The sequence below is a fragment of the Leiobunum rupestre genome, chromosome 2 (assembly GCF_980474605.1).
Source record: "Leiobunum rupestre chromosome 2, qqLeiRupe1.1.hap1, whole genome shotgun sequence".
Classification (NCBI taxonomy): domain Eukaryota; kingdom Metazoa; phylum Arthropoda; class Arachnida; order Opiliones; family Sclerosomatidae; genus Leiobunum; species Leiobunum rupestre.
In genome coordinates, this window is record NC_143385.1 from 25,826,069 (window position 1) to 25,842,618 (window position 16,550).

At 38.5% G+C, this 16,550-nt stretch overlaps 2 protein-coding genes across 2 annotated transcripts; both read right to left on the reverse strand.

The window, feature by feature from the left end:
• Nucleotides 1-2,509: 2,509 nt before the first annotated feature.
• On the reverse strand, nucleotides 2,510-3,658 carry LOC149956637 (uncharacterized). Its single transcript, XM_090166900.1, has one exon. The coding sequence runs from the start codon at nucleotides 3,656-3,658 to the stop codon at nucleotides 2,510-2,512; it is 1,149 nt and encodes a 382-aa protein (XP_090023026.1).
• Nucleotides 3,659-3,931: 273 nt separating this feature from the next.
• LOC149956638 (uncharacterized) lies at nucleotides 3,932-7,435 on the reverse strand. Its single transcript, XM_090166901.1, has one exon. It carries the CDS (start codon nucleotides 7,433-7,435, stop codon nucleotides 3,932-3,934), a length of 3,504 nt encoding a protein of 1,167 aa, XP_090023027.1.
• Nucleotides 7,436-16,550: the final 9,115 nt, after the last annotated feature.

Below are 16,550 nucleotides of genomic sequence, written 5' to 3' on the forward strand. Positions count from 1 at the left end.
CAGATTTAAGGCTGTGTCCGGGTTTTTGGGGTAGTTTTTTGGGAGCCCATATCTCTGAAACGAAGCACTTTGGGACGCATGTTCATTGCACATTTTTTTACCCATATTGACCCATAGAATGCATATAGAAAGTTTCGGTACTCTTACCCGTAACACAATGTATATAAAAGCTTAATTCCCAATACTGCTCTAATATTATAAAGCGATAATTTTAATCATCAGGGAATATTTTGTCAAGGACCTGGAAAAATCAGGTAAATCATTTTGCCATAAATTGAATAATAATTTTTGACAAGTTTAACATTCTTTAAGTTTATAATTCCCCCCTCTCCCCGATTCATATTTTGCTCACATTTATGTTCAAAATGTTTGCCTTAAAATTTATTTTGTCGTTTATTTTGCAACTTTTTAACTAGCCAAATTCATTCTTTACACAGATCAATTAACAACCTTCTAAAGAAATATATTTGTGTCTAAAATCTAAATCCAGTCCTCAAATTTATAAATGTAAGCAAGCCCACAATATTTTTATTCATTTTATTATGACTTGAGGTCAAATCTTACTCAGTCTTTTTTCCAATTTTGTAAAAATGAGAGTTTGAAATCAAGAAAAAGTCAGCAAACCGAAAATGTTATTACGAATCACTGCAAGACTCACTCAGGGCATGCAACTATGATTCTGGGACAATCTTTCTATTGGTATCTACTGTAAATCATTTTATGTTTGTAGCTCCATTCTACTTGCACAATATCTTGCTACCATCCTTTCATATTTTGCTTATCGAACCTTGTGTTAAATTAATATCTTTCATTCATTATTCAATCTTTAGTTCGAGATAATTTGACGATGTCTGGGAGACGCCCCTGGAGGAAAAATGTTGGCTCTATTTCCTACGTAGATCCTTCTGAAAAAAATTCCATCATCTTCACTTAAATATAGTCAGTAAGTTAAAGTTTTGTTATAGATTTACAAATATTCCCTGTTATCGGAGCTGAGCAAGCATCAGTGAGCATAGCTAATTTAGTAACAATTTTTTTTGGAACTCCAGATGATAAAAATATTAATTTTAAATATTAATATTTAATTGTGGATTTTTGTACTCATACCAATTTGAGCATGTTTTGTGTCATGAAGAACCAATTTAAAATTTCAGCAAAGGTGTCTGAAAATGGGTTAAGCTAAATTGCACGGAACTGCTATTGGTTTCTAGTTTGAGTATGGTATAATTTCTGCTGATTAATTTTTTTTCATTACAGGATATATCTCAAAATGAGTTAATAGTAAAATATTTTAGATACTTTATAGGTTTCTCAAATTAAAATTTCATAATATCTTTCCCTTAGACTTGTTAACCAGAACCTTAACACATATATGTACGCAGTTTTTTTAAATATGTTAAAAACCAACTAACCCACTGTATAAATATAAAAAATGTTAAAATTATTTAAAATTATTATTGTTACTATATTAGGCCCCAAAAATGTGACTCTGTTATCATTCGTTTATCGTTAGCAAAACTTTGGAAGCCGAATCACCCGTATTTTTTAACATTAGAATTGGCCCTTTTCGTGATTATTGCTCCACATTATCTCCCGATGAAGTAAAATAGTTGAATATATAGAAAAATGGATGGGAAAACCAACTTCCACAGGGCTAATGGTTGGCTGTGTAGGTGGCGGCGTTTCACGTTGCTCGCTCTCTTGTTGTTGTGTTGAGAACCGCGAATAATAATAATTACGCTATGAAAATGTGGATGAGTGAAAGACAAAAAACTGGGGAACACAAAAACTAAACCTTTCCGAAACAATATTTATTTAAGACTAACGACAAAATAGATTTGAAAAATATAATAAAAAGCGTGTCGCGAGACATCAAATCACGGTATTTCGAACGAGATAAAAAATGCGAGTTCCGCGTGAAGTTTGAAAAGTAGAGCCAAAACAGTTAATTTTTCAACACACTCCCCCGGAATGAACTTGATAGTTCATTATTAATCTTCATTATTATCAACTTCTAATGGGTAGACCAATTGTATCGGCCGTTTTATAACATTCCGATTTGGCAATCTCAAGTTACACGAACGCACAATTCCGTCGCTACGTCCTTTAAACAACTCGACAATTATTCCAGTTTTCCACAACAACCGTGGAACGTTGTCTGCAATTAAAGCGATATCCCCGACTTTGAAACGCGTACCGCTCTCCACTGGTTTTCGCTCGTGAGCTGACCGTAGCTCTAGAAGGTAATCTTTGTGCCAACGATTCCGAAACCGATGCAGCAAAGTCTGCTGGTGTCTATATTTTTGGATCAGTTCTTCCCTGGAGCTGGAGACCCGTTCCGTTGCGCTGAAAATCTTTGACGGTAGAGTTGTCAGTCTTCCTTGGGTTAGGAAGTGCCCCTTTATCCGCTTACTCAAACGTGAGAGGACGAGAATTCAATATGGCTGCGATTTCAGCCACCACCGTTTGCATCTGCTCCAAAGTGAGATACGCCTTCCCAATTGTTTTCTTAAGGTGGGTCTTGATGGAGCGAACCATTCGTTCGTAAAATCCTCCCCACCAAGCCGATGTATTTCCATCTGATTCTGGAGCTCGCCAAGAAATCTTCCACAGCCTTACTTCTAATTGCTCCAATGATCTCCTTGAGGTCTTGTTCAGCTCTCTTAAAGGTTAACGCGTTATCGCTGTAGATAACTGCCGGAATTCCGCGAAACGACATAAATCTTCGAAGCGAATATATGAATTTTTCTGCCGATAGGTCCGTGACCATTTCCAAATGAAGTGCTCTGGTCACCGCGCATGAAAATAAAGCAATATATGCTTTAGTTTGACCCGTTTCACCCTTGACGTATACTGGACCGCAAAAATCAACACCAGTCGTATTGAAAGCTGGAGCTTTTGTTACTCGATCGCTGGGTAACGGTGCCATAATCGCGTTTCCCGGCTGCCTTTTGAATTTTTTGCAAATAATGCAGAGTTTAATTCGCGATTTCACCTTCTGGCGCGACCGCAAAATCCAGTAACGCTCGCGAAGATGCGCTATAGTTCCATTGATGCCCGCGTGCATCACCCGATTGTGATGGTAGTCGACGACGAGGTTCGTAAAACGATGCTTGTCTGGTAGTATCAGTGGATGTTTCTCGGCGTACGAGAAGTCCGCTTGTTGAAGGCGTCCGCCAACGCGAATCAGCTCGTCCGTGTCTAGGATGGGATCTAGCGCTGATATAATTGATTTCTTGTCAACCTTTTCTCCTTTGTGTAGCTTGAAAATTTCCTCCGTGAATGTTTCACTCTGGACTAAACGAACGATGGTTGTCTCCGCCGCTAGTAAATCTTCCGCCGTCAGTGGTGACATCAGCTTTCTGGTCTCTTTACCTCTGGCTCTGTTGGCCAGTCTAGAGATCCTTCCGACTACTCTGACTAATTTCTCAAAGTTGCCATACCTCTGCCAATCCAATACCGATACTGGAACTGGAGTCGTAGTGCAGCTTCCCTGGAATGCTGTTCCTTCGGTTATCTCCTTCAATTCCGGTTCGATTTTCTTCCGAAGCTCTGGGTCATTCTCGCGATCGTCGGAATTTACTTTAAATTTCGGCCAGTTCTCTTCCGGTTGTTTTAGCCACGTAGGACCTTCCCACCATTTTTTTAAATGCGCCATCGCTTTGATTTTGAGACCCCTTGTTGGGAAATCAGCCGGATTATCGACTCCGCTGACGTGGTTCCAATCGGATGGCTCTGTCAATTTCTGAATCTCGCTAACCCGATTGCTAACGAAAGGTAAGAAGTCTTTATGGCTCTTCCTAATCCATCCCAGCGCGATAGTTGAGTCGGTAAAGTATCTTACGCGGCTTATTCTATCCGAAAAATTGTTATGCTTTATTTGGCTCGTTAGTCTGGCTCCTAATAGCGCGCCTAAAAGCTCCAGACGTGGTTAACTAATTGTCGGTTCTTCCTGATTTCCTGGTACCACGCCGTCTGATTTTACCGTCCTTTTCACTTTGCTGACCGGTGGCGCGACCCTAGTTTTCGCCGCTACTAGGGTGCTTCCAAATTTTCCCGATTCGCACTCGTATCTCAAATAGACAACAGTCGCGAAAGCTTTCTCACTCGCGTCGCAAAAACACACGAGTTCTTGCGCTACAATCATGTCTTGATCCGAATGTTGATGAAAATAGCACCTGGGTATGTTTATTTCGGTGATACGCGGAAGCTCCTCGCACCACTTGTCAAATTTGGAAGCCAAATCTTCCGGTAGTGGATCATCCCATCTCCGATCCTTATCGTTCCATATTTCTTTCATTAGAAGTTTACCGTTAATCGTAAAAGGCGCGAGCAGTCCGAGTGGATCATATATCATAGCCACGATTTGTAGCACACCGCGTTTGGTGTTTTCCCGTTGGTCTAATTGATCTAAAAGTGATTTAATGTTGATGGAAAGTGTGTCCTGATCTGTATTCCAAGTTAAACCAAGAACTTTCGAATTCGTCCCGCCTCCTCCTTGAGGGATGTTGTTTTCCGTCCACGCTTGGCGAAGCTCCGGCGAATTCGTCTGGAACTTTCGAAGGTTCATGTTGGCGCGTTTGAAGACTTCTCTCGAGTCTTTGGACAGTTTCAGCGCGTCTTCCGTTGTTTGGCTCCCGCCTAGTAAATCGTCAACGTATTTCCGTTCTCGTATCATCTTCAGAGCACGCGGGTACTCGGTTTCGACCGTTTTCAAATGATGTTCCACAGTGGCGTTCAAAAGGAATGGAATACCTGTAGCCCCAAAGAGGACTCGCGTGAATCGATAGGTGTCAAACGTATTCTCGGTCGAGTCGGCGTTCCATAAAAACCTTACCGCGTCGCGGTCTTTCGGGTCGAGCGCTATCTGTAAAAATGCCTTTTCGATGTCTGCGGTAAATGCCACTTCGTCAATACGAAAGCTAATTAAAAGATCTAGTATATTCCGATTCATATTTGGTCCTTGTTTAAGACAACTATTGAGCGATTGTTTTCCCTGCGCGTGTGATGACCCGTCACAAACCACTCTTAGGCTAGTAGTTTCGCAATCCGTCCGTTTAACTTCCCGATGTGGTAGGTAAAATGTAGGCTTTTTTGGTTTCTCATTTTTTGGAACCTTTTCGAGTACTCCGTTGTCTATTTGCTCCTGCACTACCGCGTGATATTCTTTGTGCAAACTAGGATTTTCTCGAAATTTCTTGTAAAGATTTTCGGTTCTTCTTCTAGCAACCTTCCAATTATCTTCGAGCATCTCGGTATTTGAGTTCCAGAGAAGAGGTACCTGATACCTTTCCCCTACCCATTTAATTGCATTTTCAAATTGTTCTAACGTTTCGTCATTACCTGAATCTACGAGAGTTTCCGCCGGTTTTATCCCTAAGGTCTCTAGATCCCAAAATGTCTTAATTTGATTACTTAAATTGTCCTTAACAGTCGCGACGTGCATCGAAATGCTTTCACTGACTACCATATTTGTGGCGATATGTGACTGACCTTGGAGGGTCCACCCAAACAATGTTTTTGCCGCTACCAAAGCGGGTCCTAGCCTTTCAACTCTTTTCTCGCTAACGACTCTCCAATAGTAATCGTTCCCGATTAATAGCCCAATGCGCTCGTTCTGTAGTCCAATTTCTAAACTCCCATCCGCTAATTCCATCCCCCTTTTCATAAAGAGAGATTCGGCTTCCTCCCCGGGTACCGATATTATGGCACTGCACAATTCTGGCCGTACTAAAGCTTCAATTTCAATTAATTTGCTCGGGTCCCTAAAATTTTTAACCGTGAGTTTTACCCTATTTGTGGTAATTCGTTGGCCTTCCTTATTCCCGAAACTATGAAGTGCTAACGTTTCCTTCCCTGTCACGGGTAAACGTAATGGTTTAGCTAAATCTTCCCTTATGTAAGTTCTCTGACTTCCATAGTCAAGTAGGCACCTAGCCCGTATTCCCGACCCTGTGTCGTTTTGGTCTGCCTTGGACAATAGTACGCCTGCAGTTTGTAAATAAACTACACCTCTAGCTTCCCGGAACTTGTAGTCCCCCTGGACTAAATTGGTCGAAGTCGTGACCGTAGTTTCCTTCCCCTCCTTGGGTTTCTCAACTTCTTTAGGACTGTTTTTTTTATTTTCCTCATCTTTTACAGTTTCTCCCTCACATAGAGCTATATGGTACAAGCCCCCGCACCCCTTACAAGGTGTGTCCCTTTTCCCGCATTCCCTAGCCATGTGGCTCCCTCCCAAGCAAATGTAGCATTTACCCTTCTTTCGTACCTGAACACGTCTCTCTGAGACCCCATACCGTTTGCATTCCTCAGAAACGTGATTATTTCGCCCACAAAATACGCAAAATTTTCTAGTTTTAGTGATGGTCGACAGGGTGGCTGCCGATGGTAGATTTTCCACACTACCTGACCATTTTCGTACCGACTCCTTATCCTTATCTCTTTCCCTTTCTCTATCTTTGTCATTGTTGCGCTTATAAAGAACAGCCGTGCGTTCTCTACACATGATTTCCCTGCCCAGAAACTCGTCTACATTCATTGGCGAATTGTCCTTACGCTGTCGATTAAATTCTAGCGTTATTTCTTGGGGAATACTTCTCGTTATTATAGAGCAAAGAAACCTGCCATAACTCTGAGTCATTACGCCTAAAGATTCTAGTCCCCTAATTTGAACTTCAATTGTGTCAAACAATTGTCTAAGCGCCCCGATGTCGGTAGCTCTTCTTACTGGAGTCAAATTTAATAGCTTCTCTGTGAGCTCGTCCTCTAATGCGTTAGCGTCTCCATATCTGTCCGTCAGGAGTTTTATAGCGGCCTTGTAATTTTCTTTGGTCCGAGGTAAGCCCATTATTGTTCTTAGCGCTTTTCCCTCTAACAATGAATGCAAGTAATTAAACTTATCCGTTGTCCGTAATGATGACTCGTGTATGAACTCGAAACTCATCCAAAAGTCTTGCCAGGTGGATGTTGATCCGTCGTATTTGTTGATGGTAAGCTTGGGTAGTTTGACCGATGGTCTTGTAATTTCCCGCCGTACCGAACGCCCTAGTGCGCGGCTGCTGTGCCGTCCTTCCCGTCCGCTGGAGTCGCCATCTTCTCCAGATTCACTGTCCGATGGTGGTAACGAACGTTCCTTAGAATTCTGAACATTATTTAGCTGAAGTTCCGCATTTGTAATCGCTGTGATAATCTGGCTATTAAACTCGAAAGCTTCATCCACCGCGTTGGATAAATCTGCCAGTTCCACTTCGTCCTCAAATTTGTCGTCCAACGTTTTTAACGTTTTAACCACCTCCTTCAGCTGGTTTCTTAACTGTGTTAGCGCATCCCCCTCCGGTCTCGGTTCCCCAAGTTGCGTATTCAATTCGGCTATGTAACCTTTCGCTTTGTCTCTAATTTTCTCCCGTTTGACCTTCAAACGCTCTAAATTCGACATTTTTCTGACCGCTTAATTACTTGACTCGATTCAACACGCCTATTACTTTGCCTAAGTATCCGATCTAAAGCTTCCTGTCTTCCCGGGTTTCGGCACCATTATGTTGTGTTGAGAACCGCGAATAATAATAATTACGCTATGAAAATGTGGATGAGTGAAAGACAAAAAACTGGGGAACACAAAAACTAAACCTTTCCGAAACAATATTTATTTAAGACTAACGACAAAATAGATTTGAAAAATATAATAAAAAGCGTGTCGCGAGACATCAAATCACGGTATTTCGAACGAGATAAAAAATGCGAGTTCCGCGTGAAGTTTGAAAAGTAGAGCCAAAACAGTTAATTTTTCAACACTTGTCTCGCGTAGCCTTTAACGGCGCCTCGCTTGGGGGTGATTTTCTTACCGTGATGACATACATTTGTGTGTGTGTAATACTTTTACTTTGATGCAGGAAAAAGTAATCATTTTTATTCAACCAAAAAACAGCAATTTTTGGACTGTACCAAAATAATTTATTGTTGTATGAAGAAAACCGAATAGCGTTAGCCGCTACCTATCTAGGTTCCAATGGAGAACCAAAGGGAGTGCTGCTATAGTTTTTGGTCGCGAATTCTTTTGGTCTTAAAAACTAACAAATTAATTAAATGCAAATATTTTCTTCGCCTTGAATTAGATTTGTAATTCCCAATAATGGTGAAGATTTTATTTTTAGTTGATTGGGAGTCTGGAGATAGGCATTGGGGTTTTGGGAGGAGTAAAGTCATCATTCACTCGAATAAAGCATTTTTGGAAGACCGATTCAACAGGTGCGAATAGAAATTTGAGACATACTATGTAAAAGCTGTTAGTATCCTAAAGGGAGATGGGGTATTTAAAACTTAATACTGACTATTCTTGGCCTAATTTCTAATCCACTTTATTTCTTAATTTACCCGTTCATGAAGAACTATTTTTTTTTGGTCGTGGGCAACAACCAAATTCTTAAAGCAGCAAGTTTTTCCCAATTTGTATATCGGTTATATATTTCTAAAAAGACACATGCTCTATAAAATTATGTCAGTCTTCTGATTATTTTATTATTTTTATTTCAGACACGAAATGTCTCGTTTCGGTATGGGACTTAATCCCTATATTTTAAAAGAAGAAAAATTTGATTTACTAAATAAAAAGGTCTTGGAGTTTTCCTACGGCCGAAACTTTTGTGTTGAATTCTCTCAACAAATAAAAGGAGAAGCATCTAGTCAAAACAACGAAAAAAATTGTGCCAATGGAAAAATGTATTAAGTCTTTGTTGGCAACCGATTTGAGGGTACATGTATGTGTAGGTCCTAAACAAACTTGGAGGGCAACAAACCTTTCATCTGAAGTTACACAGTGAAGGCAGGGGGATAGTCACTCAAGTAATCAGGTGTACAATTCGTAGGTTATCACCAGGTTTCCCTATCTGGAAATCATAGTTAAAACACTCAAAACTATAGAATTTTCTTTAAACAAATGTGTAGGGTATACCATATTTTACAAGTGACTATCCCCTTAAAAGCAGACTACAAACTTTGAAGTATAATTTTATATTTCATTTTTTCTTCAGGCAAGCCATGCATCGAATCGCAAAATAACGGCTATGAAATGCCAAAGGTTTCATGAAGAAGCTGCCATTCCAATGGACGTGGAGTCTTTTTTTTAACTGTTTTGTGACAAATAAATAAAGTATTTTTGTAAAATTTGGAATTCCCTTTACCTTATTCAATTTTGAGGGGTTTATAAAAATCGTATCGCGAAATCTCGGGGTGACGTCCTTCTAAAAGCTCTAAATATAATGTAATACAGTCAAGACAAGACATGTATTAGTAAGGAAGTGGTATTTTTGTTGAACGCGCTGGTCAATTCTTTGAAATAAATTGACTCGCGCAATTTTGCAAGCTATGGATGTTTAGCCTGGTACTTCGACGACCAAGTAGAATGCGAAAGATCCCGGAAAGCCATCTATTTCCAGTGCTGCTTTGGGTATTGACGAATTTACCGCGCATTTATATATGTATTAAATGTGGTACGACTGGCACGAAAAGAACCGCCAACCTGACTGAGAATATCAGACAACATCATTGTTGAAAGCAGAGACTTCAGTTTCACCTCCATATACTTAGTTAATTGTGGAAACTAATTTTAAGTCACCATCCACAAATTTAAACAGATATTGTCATAAGAATGCAATATATCTCTTAAATAGACGGCTTACCCTTTAGCGTCGTGGACGGGAACGGATCGCGCAAAGTGCTGGAGTCCACGAATCCCAACCTGGAAATGATAGTTGCAGAACCGTGACTAGTGAACTATCGCGCAAAGTTCACGAAGAACTAAAACCAACAATCATGGTTTATAGCTTTTTCTATACGTGTATTATAACTGAACTTTCTTCACCCGCTTCTTTTCAGCTTTACTGATTTCAATATATGTTTTATGTCAGACGATTTCGGCAAATTGAAGGGTGGGAACCTTCATTTGACGCTAGATATTTGGTCCAGCCGACACCAGCAATCGGTTCAGAAGTAGCAAGCGCAAAGCATATGCTTCCACCAATAAGGCAAAATTTTTATAAATTGTCACATTTCGTGATTCTCCAATCAATTATCGATTTCGATTTATTAGGTAGCTATCCTAACATGGAGATAGCTTATAGAATTTTTTTAACGATTCCCTTAACCTCCGCTTCATGCGAGAGATCTTTCAGTAAGTTAAAGCTCTTTAAATATTATTTACGTTCTTCGATGAGTCTGGAACGGCTAACTCATTTGGCTCTAATTTCAATTGAAAAAGAAATAGCAAAAACTCTGAATAACGATAAAAAAATTGGATAACTTCATGTAGTGTTCTTTGTAAATATTTGGATGAATAAAAATTATAAGTAATCCATTTTTATATATTTTTTAAAAATTGGGGAAGACTGGATAGCGTATCCAGAATGTTATTGGAAGGGGTTTTAAGAATAGTTAAAAACGTAGATCGTAGGAAGCTGACACGACCCCCCTCCCCCTCCCCCCAAGATAAAATTGCTTTTGGTTCTTGCCCCAGGCGCAAAATTGTCTTACTGAAGGTAAAAGCAAAGAGAAGTAGATAAATAAAAATGAATATCTTTGAAATTTCTTCCAACATTGGCCCCCTTTCCCACTGTAATCCATAAAAGCCCAAATTGAATTTAGAGATATTAATCACTGAAACAGGACGGAGTCATAACCATGAAATATTTCTTCATAAAGTGGAATTTATCAATGCATTAATACTTATATTGAAAGATAAACAGTTTAGGTTAAGCAAATTCCATCGTCACCAGTCCAGTTTCATGGCAAAAAATTTGTCCGCTGCCACGTACAGTGTTTCCACATTGCGGGAATAAATCCCGTTTTCGGGGAAAACTGACTAAGAGAGCTGCAAAATATTCGAAAGCGGGAAAAAGGGAACAAAGCGGGATAAATCACTCAAAACGGGAAATTTCGCGGGAAAAGTTAACGACAGAGAAAACTATATAGTGCATGCTTATTTCTAGACCTTTTCTGAACTCGCTAGATTCACTGAATCACTGCGCAATGTTGTTCACTGCGTACTCGAATCAGCTCTTGTTCTAGTTAGAATCGTCTGCTACGGCCCGGCTGGGTCGTTACCTTGGTTACCCGTATCCTTGCCGTTACGAACTTCCGGGCCATATCACTTATTCATTTTGAAGTCCAGACTCGGAGAGCACCCGAAATCAGACTATAATAGAAGGCAGTGGCACGAGTAAGTTTTACGATTTATATTATATGATAAGAGCGATGACTAAATAATAACAAAATTTTACACTACTTAGAAATGGACGAAGAGTCAGAAGAATATTCCACTAGTGAGGAGGAAGCTGCCAATCGAATAAAATCCCAGAAATTAAAAAAAATAATAATTTCTGCGGCGCCAGCGATGTTTACATAAGTGCCGTCGGTTAGAATTTAGCGGGGAAAATTGCGGGAAAAACGGTTTTCGAAAACGGGAAAAATTAATTTATCCGCTCCAAAAAAAGGGAAAAATAAAGTCACCCGTGTGGAAACACTGCTGCCTGTTAACTGAAGATTATTAACGCATTGTTTTTTTTCTCAAGATTTCATACTTCGAATGCAAAAACCCTTAAGTTATTGATGATAATAAAATGTTATCTTAAATTCTTCAAATTCAATAACTTAATTGAAATTATTTTGGGAGAGTAAGAGACTGGAAATACTGTAGACAAACTTGTCGGGCGTAGCACGAGATTGGTTAGGCTTAGTAAATTTGCACTGTTCTTTAGTACTGAAGCTAGGCAGGCGTCGTTTCGAATGGTTGAAATTCTTGAATTAATTTAAAATGTAACTTATTCCGACATTCTGTGAGCGCATTAAGGTTCCTTTAAACCTCTATGAGGTAGAAATCCGCTCTTCTCACAGAAAATGTATAAATCAGTTAAATTAAATTACAGCAGAGCAATGAGCATTCTGTCGAAATGCGCGCGGCCGGGGGTCGAAAATGAATAAAACTGACCAACGACGATCTGACAGAGAAAAAAGGAGGATCGATCAAAGACGTTTTCTTCTTATTATCTGGATATCGCTGGACTCCCACATAACAAAATATAAAATATTCAAACCGAAAAGCTAAACTAAACAAATATTTAATAAGAAATATCAATAATTATTTTTATACATTAAATAAAAAATAATCAAACCGAATAACGAAACTTAACCTTATATATTTTAAAATACGACAAAAACCAAGCGTTTTTACTAATAACATTTATTTTTATATTATAATTAATTTTTTACTCCTAGCATATTGCTCTCAGCTATGATAGTACGCGTATAGAACTGACTTGAAATTTCTAAGTGAAGTACAACTAACCGTTCTCTTAAAAATGATATCGAGTTACTGTTTTCGAAATAGAATGATTTTGCCGTTTTTACGTTAACGCGTTTAATAACCATATCACAAATTGAAGGGAATGAATCAAAATGCCCCTTTATAGCGCCATTACCGCACATAGAACAACTGAGTAAGAAAGATCTATGAAAGCTTAAACTTTATTTCTTTACATTTACAGAAAAATCTGGCAAATGGAAACCCGCGCTAATGGGGGAAAACTGCGCTAATGTTAATCTGCGCCAACGACGAATCGCTCAATTGAGAAATGAGGTAACTGTGGAAAGAGGGAAATTTAAACAAATGCACAGCCGCGCAAATGGGAACTGCGTATACGGACCCAAATCATTGAAATCAAAGAATCTAGTCTTGTTCAATTTGGTAAGAATCTCACAGAGAAAGTAAGCAAGTAATTGACATGCAATATAAATATCAAGAGCTTTGATTGTTCGATTCGCTTCGGAAAAATATTTAATATTCTAAGTAATATCAGAAAATCTTTAGTGCTTTTAAGTATGTGCTTAATCAAATGAAGCTCAATCACAACCCTGTAGAGCCAAACGACCTTATCTTAATGAAATATTTGGAAGAAAGGGTATGTGCTAAGAGTTTTAAGGAACTAATTTTTCTGCTCAACTAACCTTAATTGAATTTAAGTTGATTAGTCGGACAAGATTTTTTTTCTCACTGCGCAATTGTTATTTTATTATAAAGGAAGTCCGAGTAGCAAAGAAAATGTTCCATGTAAATTTTTATTTCATTTGGTTCAAACATTTTTAATTGCGTCATCAACCATTAGACGGGAATTTTGAGGAATACGACGTCTAGTTTATGCGGGTGTTGCGGAGGATATTTAAAAAGAAACCCTTTATAAAGTTCCTAATCCAGAGGATTTGCGAAAATATTTACTATTAAAAAATTTCCTAAGCTATAATATTCTTATAAAAGATTATTTTAATCAAGGAATACAAATGCGCGTGTTTCCGTACCAGCGTGACTTAGAAAAATCATATCGAGACCCCAACCTATCGGTAATCGGGTTAGAGTCACAACGCCACTACCAGTGGACTACCGACATATCAGGTTAATATTAAATTAGCTTATATAACGCAATTGTATTATAATTTATTTATTAATGAACCATTCGACATGGTAGGCTTCGTTATTAGAGCCCATTACCTATTAGTCAAAAAGAAAATCGTCGTATTTGTTGACTATTTTACTAACGTCGTAAGTACGTGGAACTTGTACCGACCGGTCGGATTACGGCCGTAGTTTTTCTGTTAGTCCGTGAGCCAGATGGGTGAAAATACGGTTTTCATTACCAACTCGACGCACCAAAAAGCGATTCTATTTTCTGGTAGAGGGTTACTTGGGATGCCAAAAAAAATATCGGGTGTCGCGTTCTATCTGGTAGCTATCCAAGATGGCGGCCTATTTAAAATGGCGGCGTACAGTTACATTACAAAGGTCATATATATCGCCCGCTATTACACCTATTTCGTTGTTCTATACATCATTCGATATACAACATGGCGGCCCTAATTTCATGTTCAATGAAAATGTTTGACAGCTGGCGCCATCTAGCGGGAAAAAGTAACCTATTGGTCGATTTATATTTAAGATATTGATAAGTTTATTTTTTATGTCCACCTGTTAATTTACCCAGTTTAATATATTTTTTATTATTACAATTACATTATTTTACCCCTTCCAGAAGTGACGCTACGCCGGAAAACCGTTAGGGGGGCGCGAAATAAAATTGCGATTTCGCATAAATCTTCATACGGCTGGCGTGACCACACCAAAAACCGAAGTTATTTTCTGAGAGAGGCCTATTTGAGATGACTGGAAACATCAGGTGTCGTGTTCTGTAATAATACTACTAATAATCAGCTTGGCTATCTGTTAGCTATCCAAGATGGCGACCCATTCAAATTAGTTTAAAAAGGTCATATCTAGGCCGCTATTACACCTGTTACGTTGTTCCACAAATCATTCGATAGTAAACATGGCTGCCCTTATTAAATGGCATGTGACAATTTTTCTTTTCCTGCGCCATCTAGTGGTAAAAAGTGGAAAACCGGTTTTCCTTTGGTGGAAAACGATCTGTTGAAATTGCGTTTTCACATAAGGCTTAATACTTTTGCCGCTACAACGCATTTATTCCTCAAACTGCTCATGGTAACCCATAGGTGAGGGAAAGTTTATGGGTTGAATTTCCTCTATCTATCATTTTTAACTCAATTAAGCAGTACAACACTACCTTATATTTCGTTGTTAAAAGTGGTATATCAGAGAAGACATAAAAAAATTACTAAAATTGATGGTAACTACTTTGTGAATTAGCGAAGGAAACTTGGAGAGGAAAAAATTGATGAATAATTTGAAGGATCAGGAAAGGAAGAAAATTAATTTTACACGAGCTAGTACTAAAACACAAGATTGAGAAAAACTCTCGCCGAAAATTTGTCTTTATAGTGGTGTTACCACCTGCCCCTCATTTGATGTTCTATTCTTTTTCGCTAGATGACTTTCGTCAAGCTCAAATCGATGGCTCCTAATGCTTGACTATTAAAGATCAGTTAAATAGGTATAGCCCCAAACCCAACGCTAATTTCGCTGTTATCGATTCTATTCTTTACCGTAAAGCTTTTGAAAATCAACCTTAGTAAATATGTATCCCTCACCGTCTTCGATAGATGTTATTCGACTATTACAAGACCACTCAACTTCAGTTCATAGAGATCGCTATTAAACAATCCTCAAACTACACCATCGTTATTTTGGGCCTATACACTCCGTTAGGATGTGCAAACATGTTTAAAATTGCCTTATTTGTCAATAACATAAGGCAGGTAACAGACGAGTGCCGGGATTAATGCAATCTACCACCTCCGTAGAACCATTCGACATGGTAGGTGTTGATATTAAGGGCCCATTATTCAAAAACAAAATCGTTGTCTACTTTTATTTGTTGACTATTCTACAAAGTACGTGGAAATTGTGCCTATTCGTCGGATTACGGCCGAAGTTTGATGTCAACAATAACGTGATTTCGTACTCCGTTGGGGTGTGCCTTGTAGAATTTTTCGCGACCAGGTACGTCAGGTTATCTCCTCCCTGTGGACAAATATTTGCAAACTCCTGAAAATCCGCCCCAAACATACTAGTGTCTATCATCCACAGTTGAATTTCACCGAATGCCAAAATTGTGTCATATCCAGAAGCCACTGCAGGACATCGATCTTTCTCTACTCCCCTAAATGAGCTGTTACTACCTCCGAAGGTCAGCTAAAATACCCATCCAAAGGATGGATAAAGAAGTAAATCCAACATTTCGTAGATCGATGGATAACAATAATTAGAAAATATACCCTCTTCCGATCCCTCAATGGATCTTATTAATTTGACGTCCAATCCGGACGAATTGCTGATCACCCTAACAAATAACGATCGATTTGATCAAGACGAAGAAATCTGTGACGACCACCTATTTAGTTTATTCTTCTATTGACGGGAGGAATACAACCCGTCGTCCGTTGTAAGTTAGAAAATCCTCGCCAGATGGCGTCTCCATCAGAAGAAAATAGTTTTGTTTCTTTTTTTTATTAGAAAATAGTTTTAAATGAAAGGCAGAACATGCTCGACAATTAATTAAGGTCTTAATTAAACTCTGTTGGACCATCAGGTGAGAGATAATTTCAATTTGTTTTAAGAATAATATGTAAAGAGTACAATAATGATGTAAATAATTATTAAATTAAACTAATATAATTCTTCCCCCTACTTGTTGCAGAAGCCTATATTACTAATAATATTTTCTCATTAATTAACCGAGGGTTAAATAACGTTAAGACTGGTGCCTTTTCAAGTATATTTGTATTGCGGTGTGATAATAAATATAAACGAACACCATCTGTTATACTAGTATTTAACAATGTTGTGCATAAAATAAACGTTACCATATAAGAATATAATTGACAACTTATTGGCAGAAAAAACAATTCAAGGGAAATGAAAAATTAGGAAGTACAACGTAACATTTCAGTAATGTTGATGAAAAATCTTATCAGAACTTAGGGGAAACATGATCCAATGACGAGCTTGAAAATACCGATGCACCACATTTAAGAATAGTCCAGAGAGTTGCTTCAAAATTACATTTCAAGAGTTGAATAATAACCAAACTATAAAA